The sequence below is a fragment of the Balearica regulorum genome, chromosome 6 (genome assembly GCF_011004875.1).
Source record: "Balearica regulorum gibbericeps isolate bBalReg1 chromosome 6, bBalReg1.pri, whole genome shotgun sequence".
NCBI lineage: Eukaryota > Metazoa > Chordata > Aves > Gruiformes > Gruidae > Balearica > Balearica regulorum.
In genome coordinates, this window is record NC_046189.1 from 389,145 (window position 1) to 405,231 (window position 16,087).

General features: G+C 50.5%; 1 protein-coding gene across 2 annotated transcripts in view; it reads left to right on the plus strand.

The window, feature by feature from the left end:
- Positions 1 to 15,668, plus strand: part of SLX9 (SLX9 ribosome biogenesis factor) — a 59,075-nt gene extending 43,407 nt beyond the window's left edge. The window contains exons 3-6 of one of the 2 annotated variants that reach the window (XM_075755837.1): positions 3,451 to 3,519; positions 7,471 to 7,624; positions 12,927 to 12,995; positions 15,509 to 15,668. In XM_075755837.1, coding sequence (XP_075611952.1) covers positions 3,451 to 3,519; positions 7,471 to 7,624; positions 12,927 to 12,995; positions 15,509 to 15,572 — 356 coding nt within the window. In that variant the 3' untranslated portion in view covers positions 15,573 to 15,668. Of the gene's footprint in view, positions 1 to 3,450; positions 3,520 to 7,470; positions 7,625 to 12,926; positions 12,996 to 15,020 lie in introns of both variants that reach the window. The other variant, XM_075755836.1, reaches the window with a different exon arrangement.
- Positions 15,669 to 16,087: the final 419 nt, after the last annotated feature.

The following is a 16,087-nucleotide window of genomic DNA, read 5'->3' on the forward strand; positions in this document are numbered from 1 at the left end:
GCTCCCCGCAAGGGCTTTCCAGAGAAGTGGTGGAGCTGGAGGTCGCCCATTGCCTGTGCCCCCGCAGCCTGTGGTTTACCATTTCCCAGGCCCTTTTGGTGTAAAGGTGTATCAGACAATTTACAAGTGACGCTATGTAATTTTAAAAAAAAACCAACAACAAAAAACCTAACCCGAAACCCACATCCAGTCCTCTCCTTTTGGATGCGCTGTTTGAATTTCTTCAGCGAACTCATCCCACAGCTGTAGGCATATGCTCATTTTTTGCTGCAGTTATACAACCGAGGCTAAAATTAACACATCTGTTGTTGTTTAACTTCAATTTATATGGTACCCTGTTTTGCCAAAATATTATGTTTCGAGCAGCAACAACTTTACTGTTATGTATCATCGGAGTTCTGGGAATAATACTTAATACTACGTGCTATTTCTTAATAGCTCGTACCAAAGGGGGGACTTTGCCGAAGGACCCTCCTCTGTTCACGTGGTGTTGCACAGGCACAGGTTTATTTGATATTTCTGCTCATGGCCAAGTCCTCGAAATAATGTGGTTTCCTGGAACCGTGAAGTCTGGGGTTTCACCTCTCGGTTGTGGAGTCAAACTGGAATGGTGGGATCTCGGGGCTCAGGGAAGTCTGTAGTGTTACGGCTTTAACCCAGTCCAGCTTCTTTCTGAATGCCTAGAAAGGATGAAATGAGGACTTTTAAGATAGGATATCTATATATTTAGTCCAAGGAGTCCTTTATGAAAAGCAGTCATAAATACATATATAATTTTATTTTTTTATTTATTTATTTTAGTCTAAGGAGTCTTTTACCAAAAAACCTCAACCTTTTTGAAATGAAGGAAGCCGTACTCGGAAAGAATCTGCTTATCCGCCTTGAAAGCAGGATCCTGAGAGTTGCCAGGAGTAGTATCAAACACTTGATGTAGGAGGCAAAAAGCTATTGTGTTGGGGTTTTTTTAATCTGTTTATATTTGAGATGTTTTGTACTGTGCAGATTAGAGGGAAGAAAAAACACATCCAGGCACTAAAAGGAATAATTGTCAAGTTTACAGTATATAAATTGCTCTCAGCTAACAGAAGTTTTGCTCACCTTTCTTTTGTGCACAAGGTTTCAAAGGCAAGTGTTGTTATGTGTGGAATGGGCCAGGGAGGGGGACCAGAACCCTTCTGATTTCACAGAAAAATAATTAAACTGGAGCTGCAGTCTGGCTTTGATCTCAGAGGTGCTTATAAGCTAAATAAAAATAAAAGACTACCTTGGGGACAGTCTGTGCCGTTAATTAACTAGCTAAATTCTGCCTCTGCTGTTCTCCAGTGGGTTTCCAGCAGCTTTGGCACTCGGCGTTGCGACTGGAAGTTGCCAAACACAACTTGGCACCTTCCAGCAGCAGAACAACCTCCTGAAGAGGGTGGGATATGTAAAATGGAGGTGTCCGGGGAGCGGGTGCTGAGAAAGAGCAGAAACCGGCTGTTCCCCGGCTGCTCGCAGCGGGCGCAGGAGGGATCCGGCTCCCCACCCTGCACCCCTCTGGTGATCTGCAGCTGCTGGCTGGGGTGCCGGCCGCCGTCCCTGGTCTGCAGCGAGCTTGGGCTCCTGCCAAGAAAACAGCTTTTGTGTTTCCTTAAATATTCTGCTGCCGTTTGGGAGAAAAAAAAAAAAAAAAAACACAACTGAATTGATGTTATTACTAGAATTGGCCATGGCTGAATTTTTTTTTTTTTTTTTTTCATTTTCATTAACAAATCCTGCCGGACGCCCTTTTCCCAATGAAGTAATGAGTGTGTTTTCAGACGAGGGGGTGAATCCGCCCGGCACTGCCACCGCTGATGCCTGGGCAGGCTGGGCAGCCAGCGAGGCAGGATGGAGGCGTCCCAGGCAGGCAGCCCTCTGGGCATCATCGGGGCACAAGTCGCCTGCCGGCATCCTTTTTTAGCCTGAACCCACAGAAACGTGGGGTGATGGGGGTGGGGGGTAGCTGGGAGTTGGTTATTGGAACATGCAATTAGTTGTTTTAGCATCCGCAGTGATAGCACAGCAAACGGATTGAGGAAATTTGCCCTTAATGTGATTAGATGTTTGTCTCTGCTCTAGCCGGCCTCGCGTCCTGGCGGGGCTGTCGTGCTGGCCCAGGCCTACCAGAGTGCCCGTACATCGGCGTTTCGTGCAGGAGACGGCAAAATGTACAGTGGCATCAGTCACATACAAACCCTTCAAGACATCCCCGAGCTTTGTAAATAAGTGATGGCTTCTAGACGTCATTTTATTTCTCACTTCCTGGGTGCATTGACTGCAGTAACATATTTTTCTGGGACACAAGGCAGTGAAAGCTACTGCTTCGTTCTCCAGGTCCTCTAGAAACTCAAAACATGGTGGTGGTTGTGGGTTCTGTGGAAAAGCCTCCGCTGCCCCAGCAGGCTTGTTCTGATCTTAAGGCATTGAAATTACTAAATTATGGTCGTGCTTTTGTTTCCATCACCCTGAACGATTCGCAGCTGCAGAGAAGTTGTCCTCAGTGAGTTGTTTTTAGAGTTGCGATGAATTCCTTTCTTCTGGGGAGAAAAATGTTGGGGGGTTTTTTCCAGGCTTAAGATTTACCTAAGGTGAGAGGTGTTTTGAGAGTTTATTCCTCCATTGGCATTCCTGTAGCAGCATTCCCAGCACATTTTGGGAGAAAAGTTGGCTAAAGTCAATTTTGTCTTAAACATTGGAGATAAGATAAAACTTTATAGCGTCTGCAACGGATCTCCAGTAAAAAATATTTGTGACGTTATTTTACTTGATATCAGTGATCAACAGCTGGTTTCCAAATCCTAAATTTGGTACATAGTAGGTACTAGCCCTTTTTACAAGCTGTTAGTAATCAGCTGCTCCTTAGGGCTGCCGCAGATGTGGGTATTTCAGACCCTTTTCAGTCCTTCCTTTGCCTGCCCCGTGCTGTCTGGGCAGGCGGTGAGGCCGTTGGGCCGGTGTGTGCCGATAGCCACGGCTGGTCGCCATCCCCCCCCTACCCTCGCACGTGTCTGCAGCCCGTGTTTTCCTTCTTCTTAGCTTTATCGGCCTGTGTGTTTTCAGATTACAACTTGCTTTTTGCTCCCATTTCTGGCACCTGTATGTCCACCCATCACTTGGGGCTAGTGTTCAGAAGAACATGCCAGCTCCCGGACCAGGTTCATGCAGGAGTGCAGGACACGGGGCAAGGGCCTCTCAAAAACCCTTTCTCCAAGAGCTTCCTGGCCTGATGCTCTGATCTACTCACCCGTTTCTTATTTCTTAACCAACAGTGAGATGGGTTCGATTTGTTCGGCTAAAAGTTGGGGTGCAGTGTAACCCCCGGTCTGCCTGCCGCCAAAATATTACGGACTCTGCTATCTTTGGGAAGTGTCCAGCACTGAACCTGTGTGTGGTAGCCAGGCTCCATCTCACATCTCTCTTCTCTCCTAGGTTTAGAAGAAAAAACGATTCTTTCCAAAAAAGAAAAGATGAAGCTGAGGAAGGAAAGATGGCTGCAGAGTAAGTACTCCTCCGAAGCACGGCAGTACCACGGCCATGGCAGAGCGCAGCTCTGGTGGGTCTCTCCATACCTGGGGTGCGGGTGGCAGTGCTGAGCAGTGCCGAGGGAGCCTGAACGCTGCTCAGAAACCTTCACAGGGATTAGAAGTCCCAGGTATCATTTCTCGGTGTTTAGCACTGAGATTCAGTCATTGCCCCAAACCTACTATTGATCTTCCTCCACGTGTGATGTAAGTGACTACATAAAACCTTATCTATCCAGATTGGACACTGTGCCCATGTAGGTTTAGCATGTTTATCTGTTAAAGCTCTGGTACAAATGGGACGAGCTGTATAGCAGAGCTTCTCCTCCCCGAGGAGGAAGGCATGGCAGCTGGAGCTGAGCCCCACGCAACCACCAGCTAATGCCCAGAGGTGGAAGCCTGCAGGCCCTCCTGCCCGTCAGGCAGGGGCGTCTCTGGGCGCTGCTGGTTGTGTCCCTGCTCTTTCCCATGTGCCACCAGTCAGTGAACCCGCTCACCAGACAGTCTGGGCTTTCTTGAGGCTGTGAAATACGAGCTAAACAAAACCAGCCCATGGCAGAAATGCTTCTGTTTCCTGCGGGAAGTGTCTGTATTTTTGCTTCGAGTGGCTCAGTGCGGTAAGAGGCTATGCTGTCCTGCTTGGGGATACCTTTTGCCACCTGGAGCTGTTCCTGGGACAGGCTTTTCCCTTAACACCTTCTTGCCCAGCAGAGATGTGACAGGCTGTGTTTGAGGCTGAGGGATGGGCCTTTCTGCCGCACCACATGCTCTCTGCTCCTGAGCTCAGGTCCATCAACCCATGATTTCACCAGTCACAGAAAAGGTGTCTCTGGCTCCTCTTACATAAAAAGCTGATAATTTAACACTGTGACTGTGAAGGAAACCTCCTCCTTGTCACCAACCAACAACTTCCAAGTGCCTTTGGCATCTGCAACCCTCGGTGTCCCTGTTGGGCACAAAGGTGGCTGCGCTAGTCCTGACGTCTGGCGTGCCGGCTGCAATCTTGGTGCTCCTAAAGATCTCTCCTTGTCTGATACCGTTGTGGGGAGAGAGGAGGGGACTGCTGGAGCACAGCTGAGCTTTCCTTCCCCTGATACCAGGACTGGTACCAGGTGCCATGGAGAAAGGCACGTCCTCAGCACCATTTTGTGACAGCATCCACAGCAAAAGGGGTACACGGGACTCGTGTCTTCTGCAAGAAATAGAAGGCATGCTCCTGCAGTTAGGTGACAGCACCACTCCCATGGTCAAGGTCAGCCACTTTGGAAAAGCCCAGGAGCAGGATCCCTACACTCTCTTAATCCTGTCCTCCTGCACGTACGCCTTTGTGGCATCAGTCTTTCTCAAGATCACGTATGTTATCTTGGCCCTGCTGTGGCGGTCTTTCCTCCACTCTTGGCTCTGAAATTACTGAGTTGAGCAAATACAAATGAAATGCAAAGGATTTACTTTGAGGAGAACACCAAGATAGAAAACTTAGACTAAATTATCTCTGTCTTAGAAGATACTAGGTATTAGAAGATACAGAAGTACCTAAATTGCTGGCTGTCTTGACTCCCCCACTAACCTTGGGGCCAGTTGGCAAACGCCAGCATTCCCTAGCAAATGCTTTGGGGAGTACTTGGGGATTTCTGTAAGAAAAGTCACAAGTGTTAGTACCGGGTGTGCAGCTTGTTATCGAGAAAAATGGAATAGCTGGAAAGAGCCTATATAAACAGCAATAAAGAAACTGATACTATTATTATTAGCTAATGGAGCAAAATGAAGTGGTATTTCCAGAGATGGCGATTTATAAATGAAACTTGACATTCTAACGTTGTGACCTCAAAGAGCTCCAGTCAACTGAAACACATTGATTTTTAGCTGATGCCGATAACTCCGCCGATTCTTTGTGGGTTTTGCAGTCCTTGCCTGCTCCCCTCAGCCCCAAAAGAGATCCCAGCTTGGACTGCCGAAGTTGTTACCATTACATCGCTGTTTTCCTAAATCTTCCCAAGAGTTTGTTGTTTCTTCTTGTCCCAGGGCTGCTTTTGTGACACTGGATGCCAAGACCCTGGGAAATGAAGTTCAGCTCAGTAGTGCAAGCGCAAAACTTGGAGATTTCTTCCATTCCTATAAATCATCTCATGAGAGACTAGAGAGGGAAAAAAATTACACAATGCTTCAGACATTAGAAGTATGCACATTTAAAAATACATATATTGCATGGCTCCTCAGACGAACAAGACTTCATAGGAAAAGAATTTGGGATGTTTGCACAGAATCAGGTGTCTGAAAATTTTGAGCACATACTGTTTATGAAAGCACTGAAGTAGTCAGCTTCATAAAGCCAGACCAAAAAAAGAAGTGATGCAGAACAGAAAGCTGTGTTCTTGGCAGGGATTGCTGTGAGGAGAAGCGTTTACAATCCAGATTTGTCACAAACATCCATTTACAGCAAAATTGCAGTTCATGAAATATTGTTGCTCTTCGACTCAGCTGAGTTGGGGAGGGAACAAGACAAAGATATTAAAGGAGGCAGCAGGATTAGACCCAGAACTGCAGGTGGCATCTTGCCTGCGGTCTGTAAGTGGGCCTGGCTGCTTTCGTGTTCCCACGAAAAGTACTTGTACTGATTTAGTCCTGTTTCTGTGGCCGTGCTGCGCTGGAAGCTGCTGGCCTCCCTGTGTCGCCAGCTTGGCCCTGCGGCCGCTGGCACTGCCTCCGTCACCTCCAGACAAGGAGTTTCTAGCTCAGCGCTCAGGCTCGTCCTTGCAATACGCTCGTTGTCCAAGGCAATATGCAGAAGCCTTCTCTTCCACCATCGCCTCCGCTGGGTGCACGTGGAGGAGGTGGAGTCCTCCATCGTGTACCCTGCGGCACTGGTACCCCTGGGGGTTTCAAGGCAATGCAGCAGGTTTCTGGGCCCGGAGATCACCTGGCAGAAGGAAAAGGAGCTCATGGATCCCGCTGAGCTCTGGCTGTTTCTGGTGGCATCGTCAAGGGACCTCTGGGACAGATTGGGGCATCTTGGAGCTCGGCTGGAGGCTTGTAGCAGTGCTGGGCTTTGGTGGGCTGTCCTGGAGAGGAACACGTTCTGCTGGGGCTCTCCCTGGAGGCTGCTGGCTCTGCAAGGCTTGGGCAGCTGCGGGACTTATTTCTACACCAGGAAGCCTCGAGGGCTGGGGCGGAGGCCCGCAGCTTTCAACGCCCACCTCTCAGGGCCGAGAAGGGAGACTGCCGTAACGTTTGTAGAGCCTTATGTGCCTACAGCCTTGCCGAGAGCTGCTGCAGGGAGGCTGGTGAACGTGGTCTGGAGGAAAAGCCAGCTGCCTCTGTGTCAGCCACTTGGTGCGGTGCTTTTCCAAGGGCCCAGTTCGTCCAGCATCTGACTGCTTGAGCTCTGCTGTGAGTCATGAAGGTGAGGCCTTGACTTGCTCCAAACTAAATAAACAACTGAAATTAAGTCCATCTTTTTTGTCTGTGCTAGGAGACCATTGTTTTGTCCCAACAGCAAAGCAGAGATGGGGCTATGACTGTTTAATGCCACATGCGGAGCTGACTGTATTTGGTTTGTCCCTTCCCCTCTTGTTTCTCTCTCCCAATGCCGTGCAAGGTCAGTGTGGTTTTTCCCACCCCAGGACTCCTGTGATGTGTTGCTGTGAGCAAAGAACAGTCTCACGCGCTGTGGTGCAGGGGATGGAAACAGTTCAGACAAAATCAGTCTGGGGATTTCACTTCCCGGTGCAAACCTCCGTAGGGATGTATATAGTTATAAGCAAACACAGCGAGGGAGGGAACTACCCTGCTCCGTTATTTTCAGCCTTTCCCTGCTTTAAATCACTTCTGGCCTGTTGTTCCTGCAGATGCTGAAGCAGCCTGTGAATTTCTTAGCTCAAGGGTTGCAAACGCTTCCCCTTCCTCCAGTGATGTCTTGTTTCTGATTCAGAAATAGAAAGCGTGAAGCTAGCCAAGCAGAAGCAAAAAGCCGAAGCAAAGCGGAAAGCAACACCTGTGGTGGGAGACATGCAGCCATTGATGGAAGCCCTGCCCGAGCTCTCCGACCTGACCACAGGCAGCAGGGGCAGGAAGCCACCCCGGAGGTACGTGGCCTTAGGGATAGGCTCTATATTTCCCTTCCTCCTGCAGGATGAGGTGCCTTTCAGCTCAGCTTGTAGCTGCAGGCAATGCAAGCTGGGTGCCAGTGGTCAGGAGAACAGGGTTCATTCTCAATGCCATTTCACCCCTTTCCATGCTTCACTCCCCGCAAAGAAAACCCAAACTTAAATGTGCCTTCTGAATCCACAGCTAAGAGGGGAACGGTATTGCTCAGATGAGGTTTGGCATGAGATGGGGTGGGAGCAACCAGATGTCCTGGGAGTTGCAGGAGTGACACACATTTGTCCGGAGTGAATTGCTGCTAAGCTCACCTGAGAATCTGGACTTCAGGTTTGTTTTTTATGATGAAAATTGTCCTCAACATCACTATCAGCAAATGGTGTTTGACTCCATAAGAGAAATCCACTCTCTTCTAGCAGGTTATATCTGCAGCTTTCAAAGGGGACAAATTCTTTCATTGCAAGTGGCGAAGACTGGGACGATGGCTTGCCCAAATTCACGCAGCTCTGGGGTGACAAGGGGGAGTGGATCTGGAGAGCCAGGGTCCAGAGCGCAGTGCTGCCTGCTAGGAATTTTGACTCCCTTCCCACATGAGCCTCTGGCCATGTCAGCCGGCCGTTCTGTCCTTCCAGACTTCTCAGGCTTTCTCCTGAGGCAGTTCAAGCCCTTTGAGCAGAGCTATACGCTCTGGCCAGACTCTTTGTTCACCCCATTGGCTTGGAATGTGCCTTTGGACAAAAGCAGAAAGATGGTGTTTCCATTCCCTTTACTGCACTGAAAGAGAAGGGCTGTTTCTGATCCTCTGACATCCACATGTCAACCATCCCAGCCAGCCCTAGGGTGGGTTCTGGTTGCCCTTATGTTTTCTCATTTTAATGCATTGCTCTGCCTGACCATCTGGTCGGTGTTGCAGCTGCTTTTGCATCCCTCAGTGCATTATAAAAGTGCTCTGCGTGCTGCACAAACACTTATCCCTCCTCTCCAGTTGCTCAGTGGAGCAACTTGCTCAGTTGGAGCTAGAAACTTGTTTTGACCGTAATAAGAAAGCATTTGGATTAGAGAGCAGCCAAAAAGGCGGCTGTCTGGCAAAGCACCCTCCTCTTTGGTTGCAGATCAAGGCTGGAGATACCATGAACCCTCTTGTGACTTGCTGGATGCCCCAGAAATAAACTCTGACCCAGGTGGGACATCCGCCTACAGAGCATGGCTGAGTTGGCAGTTCCCTGTGCTTCTGGAGAGCCACTTGTCAGACAAACAGCAGCTATGAACCTTGCATCTCAGGAATTGGAAAATATTTTGTTCCTTTACTTGGCTTCTAATTCTTTGAATAGCATTTTTTCCTCTTTTTTTTTTCTTTATGCAGCCATTCAGTCAGCCTGCCCTCTCTTTCAGTGGGAATGACCAGCAAAAGTACACACAGTGTTTCAAGTCTTGCAGAGCGCTGAGGGTTGGTTGGATGGAGCTCTGGGCCAGGGCTCAGCCTGAGCCTGAATAGGTGGCTTTGCCCTCTTTCTGTGACGCTGTGCCACAACCATGCGTGGCATCCGGGTTGTGTTCAGGAGTCGTTCCCCCTCATCGTTTTCCCCCAGCCCCCTTGGTGGCCGAGCCCCCGCTGTCCAGGAGAGCGGCTTGCAGAAAGTACGTATAGGGAAGGGAGGACAGGTAGGGTGCTTCCTCTGGGGATTGCTTGCCCGGCTGGCTACAAATACACGGCGTCGCTGCTGCCTGCAGTTCTGGACTAGCTGAAGATAGAGTAGAACTGGAAAAGGCTCAGAGCTGGCTGACAAGGATGACGGTGAAGGGTCTGTGGCAGCTTCTGTGCAAGGGGTGGCTAAGTGAGCTGGGGAGCACTCAGCCTGGACAGGAGACAGAGGCAAAGAGGCTTGGGAATGTAATTCTTTGTAAAATCAAGTGTGATGTGGTTACGAGGTAGTTCATCTTCTTTTCCAGTATGAGAAATAGAGACATCAAGCATAGCTAGTGAGTGTCCGGTTCAGCGCTAGCAGGAGGCTCACTGCTCTGCCCAGCTCCTTGCCGCAGGATGTCATGGCTGAGGGAAGCCTGTGGGTTCAGGTGAGACCTGACAAATCCAGTGAGGAGATCTCCTTGGAGGGTTACGGCATGTTTATAGACTGCAGCTGGCACGAGGTCTCTGAGCTGCAAATCCTGGCGAGGACATGGCTATACACTTGCCTTGGTCTGGCTCCTCTCTGGCCACCCTCTCTGGCTGCGTTGGGGCAGAACACTGCCCAAAATGGTCCTTCAGCGGACTCACCGCAATCGCTCTTCTCTTCTGTAGTACATTTCATAGCAGAGGAAGCGTGCCACACGTGGAAGCGTTTGGTGGTCTTGCATGCATCTCTAGGCTGACATCCTCAGAGAAGTGCTGTCCGCGCCCTCTCTACCCAAACCCAGACCTGCTGTGGGAGCATGGCAGCTCTTCTCTCCTTCTGGAAGCCTGAGCTCATACTCTGGCTCTGTTTTCACTTTGACTGCCAGGCTCTGGTGTCTGTAAAGCCCAGTGGGGCTGTGGCACAGCAGGGTAGAGAAGCCCAACCCTGGCTGAGAATTTCAGGACGTGCAGTCGGCACAGCAGAGTTGGGAGCTTGTCATTGACTGATGTTGCCCAGGTGTCCTTGGACTTGCCAGCCAAAAAGCAGAGTCCCTTGGTGCTGGCGTGGAGGAGCTACAGTGCTCTTCTTCCCCGTGCTGGCTTGTGACTTCGTGGACTGCATGAGGACGTGTGTGCATAAGTGTTTGAAGGAATCAGGGGAGGCTTTTATAGGATTTGAATCATTACATAAATGAAGGGTAATACTCTGGTGATTTGTCAGCGTTATTAATAAAAGATTAGATTCTCCAGGAATTTGATCTCCTGCTGGGTAAGAGAGCATTACAGTGAGGTTTTTATTCTGTTTTATAATGAATGAAGGCAATGAAGTGTAATGAAACAGGGCTGCTAACATGGTCCAAGTGAGCAGGCAGTGTGCTGGTGGTTTGGTGGAGGAGATTCACGCAGCAGCCAGACCGGTGGGGCAGAGCTGTTGAGTGGAACTGAAAAGCCTTCAGAAGCACCCAGCCCTTTAAAATAGTGGGGTGTCTGAAGGCTAAAGTGGGCTTGCACAGCCTGGAGTGCCCCGCAGAGGAAGCTGTCCCCAGAGGCACGTGGTCTGGGATGGCCCAGGACGGGTGTACTCCGTCATCACCCTCTGCAGAGCTGCTCATCTTTGAAGGGACTGCCGTGGTGACTTGGTGGCACGCTTGGCAAGCCCCTGCTCTGGTGGGGTGCCAACCAACTTGAGGAGACATTCTCTGTTCTGCTGTGAGCGATCCAGGCAACCTCAGACAAGAAATTGTTCCTGTGCCGAGCAGTTAACGGCCGTGAAGAGAGCAGAGATGCTTCCTGCTCTTTCTGCACCTTGCCGTGCCCGTGGATGTGGCAGTGTGACGTGAGCTGCTCGAACCCCTGTAGCTGTTTGTTTGCTCTTGCTGATGGCCGTTCCTCGTGAGCTCGCGGGCCTGTTGTGTAACGCCTGCAGTGCCGGGGTGACCTCGGGAGGGACTGCAGGGTACAGGAGCAGCGCGCAGGCATTGATCTGCCTGGCTGCCGGTTCCTCACGGGCTCTGTACCGCAGAGGCTGGCTGCCATACATCCACGCTGTTTGGGTTTGTCTGGGTTGGCAGGGAGCTTTGGCGCTGGGGCAGAGGGTAACTCGGATGGGGTCGGGGCAGTGGTGAGAGCAGCCCTCAGCAGCCTGGGGACCTCAGGAGGGAGGACCTTGAGGAAAAATAAAATGGGGCAGAATGGGGAGAGGGAGAGATGAGGAAAAGGAGCAGGAGCTGATCGAGTGGAGAGGGATGATGAAAGTGAGTGGGGTGAGGGAATATGGGGCAAGGGAGGAGGAAGACAGGAAGCATGAGGAAAACCAGTGCAGAATAAAAGGATGGAGGGTAGTGGGTCAGAGAGGGAAATAGGAGGAGGATGTCACTGTAACACTGCCAACAAAAGACCAGATCTGTCTTGAAGAGAAGGTGAGGGGCTGTCGTGTTTCCTTGAGAACACTGAAGGGCTCAGGGGCAGATGAGGTGGGGGAGGCCCTGGCCCCCCACGCCCACCAGTACCCAGAGGTTCCTCCTCAAGCCCTGCCCCAGCAGAGGGGTGGGCAGCAGACCCTCCTCCCCCAGGGTGAATCGGGGCGGGGCGGGGGGAGCTTCTCTGCGGAGGTAAACCCTCTTCCCCACTTGCTTCTCCTGTTTCCCTCTGTAGCTGTGTAATTCTGAGGAATGGAAGTTTCTGCTCCTTAATGTCCAGTTCTACCAGCAACTCACTCCCCTTGTGCACTTCAAGTCCCAAAAGCTGTCGCTGCCCTTCCTGTGTGTCCCCGGCTTGGGCTCAGCGCTTGGCTTTGTGGTAAACCTCTGCCCCAGCTTGGCGCCAGGCACCATGTGCTTCCAGCATTCTGCGCAGGATGGGGCTACGCTTCTGGTCTCCTTGGACTTTGCCCAGGAATCAGAAATGGTTGCCGAGAGCGCAGATCTGTGCTTGCCGCTGTGTCTTGGCTGCACGTAGTGCACCAGCCTGCGTTCCCCTGAGTCCATCTTCTTGCAGCTTCATGGGTTCTCAAAGCTGACGCTCTGTTGCTGTGCTTTCTCTTTAGCTAATCTGTTTGCAGCTGACTTAAACCAGCAAGCCTTTGGCAAGGGAGAAAAGACTGTTGCCATTCTTTGTATTAAAATATAAATGACACCTCAGAGCCCAGCAGTCCCACTGCAGGACTCGAAGCAGGGCTGGCGGTCCCCTCTTCTTGCTGAGTAACCATAACGGATGCCTGCCGATGCTGGAGCTCGGCAGCGTTAGCAAGGACCACGAGATGTGCAGAGGTGATGTGTGCCCGGTGCTGAGGGGAGGTTCGATGGGATCTTTTCTCTAAGCAGCAGTATCAGTTTGACCCAGAGGTTAGTGATAAGCAGAAAGTGATCTGGGCATGGACAGCTTGTGACCAGTTCTAGAATTAAATGATCCAATTTTTCTTTAGTGCATTTACCTCCGGCCCATGCAGTCCTGACTCCTGAGCTGTTGTCAGCATGTGGCGGAAGGAGTTTGCATCTCCATTACTGTCTGGCTATGGAAATAATTGCCTTTCAGGACAATTTCCACACAGGACAATTACCTATACTTTCTGGGAAGGCAGATGCAGAATCCCTGGACCCTTTCAATTGCCACAGCAATTGCTAAATTACCGCTGCTGTGTAATGCTTGCTCACTTTTGTTTCTTCTCTCTGCAGCCGTGTAAAAGCAAAGGCAGAACCGGCAGACTTCTGTCTGATGAAACAGGCCCAGAAACACCAGCTCTTGTAAGTACCCAGGTATCAGGGTGTCCAGTCCCTGCAGAGCATCAAGCAGGGTCACCTAGAGCTGGTTGCCCAGGACCATGTCCACGTAGCTTTTGAGTATCTCCAAGGATAGAGATCACGCAACCTCTCTAAGCAACCAGTTCCAGTGTTTCAGTCTTTCACACCCAAAGGCCCTAGAAGAGGTGGCGGCCTTGATTCTCCCCTTTACATAGTGCAGGATGTTTGTGGTGTCCTTCTGCTTTGACTGTATCAGACTCTGTCAATTCTAAATGGATTCAGTCTGCTTCTGCTTCTGTCTCATGTAAAATCTAAGCAAAGAGAGCTGATGCCCTTCAGGAAAGCCTCCTGTGGTTGTGTAGGCAAGGAGCTTCTGGAGCTCTGCGTAGCATCAGGAGCTTCAGCAGCTCCACTGGAACACCTCTGGAATGCTAACTTACCTGCCGTACATCCCTTAGGAGGACAGCTGTCCATTGGTATCTGCCAAACCTTTTCTTGTAAAACGAAGCTTTTGAATAATTCTTGGACTTGGTTAAGGGTCTGGAACTCCTTATTCCTCTGTAGAATCTGTCAGATATTTTATACTGCCACTAGACATCAAGAGCTTAATTTCCCCTCAGCACAGCTCTCCTGGCTAGGCACTGTGATCTCGCAGTGTTTGCTTTCTGTGATCCCTGTTCCAGGATTTCTGTCAGTTCTGAGACGTTCAACTTCAGCCTGATGCCAAGGAGAACGGTCAGTCTACAGCTCCCAGCCCCGCTCTCCAGCACAGGCTGTGAATACCCTTCTCTGTCTGAAGCTGGCCAGTGCCAGTGCTGGGATCCCTTTCTTGCTCAGTTCTGCCTTTCTGGATGAGTCCCTCCTTGGCTCATTGCAGGAGCCCGAGGGTCATGGCCTCGAGTGCCACCAGTGCGCATTGCGTTGTGCTCATAGGTGAGGAACACTGCTTGAGGAGGAATTTGTATACAGATCTAAGTCCTGATAGGCAACAATCTCCTGTGTCAGCACACCGGTGACCCCCCGTTTGCCCCCCTCTTCTCTGCACAAAACTGGACGGATGCACTGAGTAGTGGCGTGTATCCTCCCGTAGCAGTCTGGGAAGGCTGTGCTTCCTGGGAGGCAAAAGAGTTGGAGGAAGGTCTTGGAGGTTTATTTTCCAGGACGTTAGTCCTGGAGGTTCCCTAAGCCTCACCCCATTGCCCCAGCTGCCACAAGCTTCAGGTTTGGCTTCCCTCTCTGTTCCTCTGCAGGGGCAGGGCTGGTGTGGAGGGGAAGGGCCCTGCTAGGGAGGGAACCATGCTGCGAGCTGAAGAGCTCTCTGCTGATCCACGGCAACTACTGAGAGCGTGGAGATGTGTGCCTGGCTGGGCTGAGGAGAGCCTGGCAGTCTGTCTGAGGGAGGTTGCAATGGATGTGACTGCTGTGAAAACTCACTTTTCTTTTTTTTTTTTTTTAACACTCCTCCTGCTCTGTTCTTCTTCTTCCCTGCTTGCTTACTTTTTAAGACAAGACCATTTCCACAGCAACCAGCTGTGACCAAGCATGCAAAGGTTATTCTGCCATGCTCCTCCCAGGGTGTTTAACTAGTGTTGCACACAGGATTACCGAGTCTCTACATTGAGCAATAAAGAGGGTCCGTAGATGAGCTCTCGAAAGCAGAATCTGCTTTTGTGCTAGTGCACTCTGAAGTAGTTCTCATTCGTAGTGATTTACCAGATACCCACAGTCTCTTGTTCCTGATTTACTAGGGAAAAGCTGTAAAAAAACCCCACCCTTCCAAGTGATGCTGGACACTAACGTGATTGTTTCTGTCTCTGTGGCACGAGATCAAGTCTCTGGCTCCCGTGAGCTGGCAGCAATTTGAGCTTTGCCCTTGGGTAAATTAGGTTTATTTCTCGCACTTCTTTCTGAGGTTTACACCCAGGATCATTCTGTCTGTACCGAAACCCGCTGCTTTACGAGTTCTTGTCTGCCGAGTTCCTTTTGCGTGAAGCACTTAGCATTTGTGTGTTATTTTTCTTTCCTCAGAGAGGAGGAAGTGGCTCGGTTTCATGAGGTCATCGCCAATCCCAGGTACAGAGCCAATCCCCTCATGGCCATCAGTGAGCATCTCTCCAAGAGGCTGAGGCAGGAGGAAGGCGGCAAACCCCTCTAGGGTGTCAGCTGGGACCAAACACGCACACTAGAGCGGGTGCGAGGGCTCCAGGCTGCGAAGGAGCACATCTCTAACACGACCTCTCAGCCACTTCAGTCCTTGGAAGCGGTTCAGCAGCTTATTAAACCCAGCAGTCCTGTTTTCTGTCTGCAGGAATGATGCAGTTCTCTCCTGACAGTGGCAGCTGCTCCTTGGCAAGCAGCCTGCAGAGACCAGGGCGTTCTGTGCGATCTTTATGCAGACATTAAGCTCCCTGCGAAGTGTCTTGACACCTTTTCTCTTCTCGTGAGCAGGCACAATTTAAGAATTGTGCCAGTGGCAATGTATCTGTTTTCTGTCATTTCCCTCCCCTTTCTGACAGCTCTGAAAAGAGATTCCCTGTTGCTCTGTTGAGATGGTTCACGACCCCGTGCCCTGAAGCCTAGAAGGCTGTTGTGGATCTGCGTAAGGACTGATGCTGCTGTGCAGAGATGTTGTTTTATGTGAAAAATTTAGCTTTGGAATAAACACACTTTCACGCAGTACTGAGATTTTCTGGCTCTTGCTTTGGTAAATACTAATCGAGATATGAGCTCATCACACCACTGGAAAAACAACGTATAAGAATGGGTTTTTCCATGTGTACAGTGAAACACTAGGCAGTGAAGCACGTGAAATCATTGCAGATCACATCTAACTCATAGCCTTACCTTCCTCCTGCCCTGGAAGTGTGTGCTTCCCGGGGGCAATGCTCATCCCTTCAGGCCCATGTCGTGTTCCCTGCTTGGCCTGCCCTATGGAAGTGTCCCAAAATGTGTCCTGGCTACTGGCTGGGAGCTTCAGCTGGTCATTTACAGGTTTGGGAACTGCTGCAGCGGGGGGGGGGGCCTTTCCTTCTACCAAACACCAGTTTTCACAAAAAAACCAATGAATTTTCGTGGGGACAACTGAAGGCAGGGTG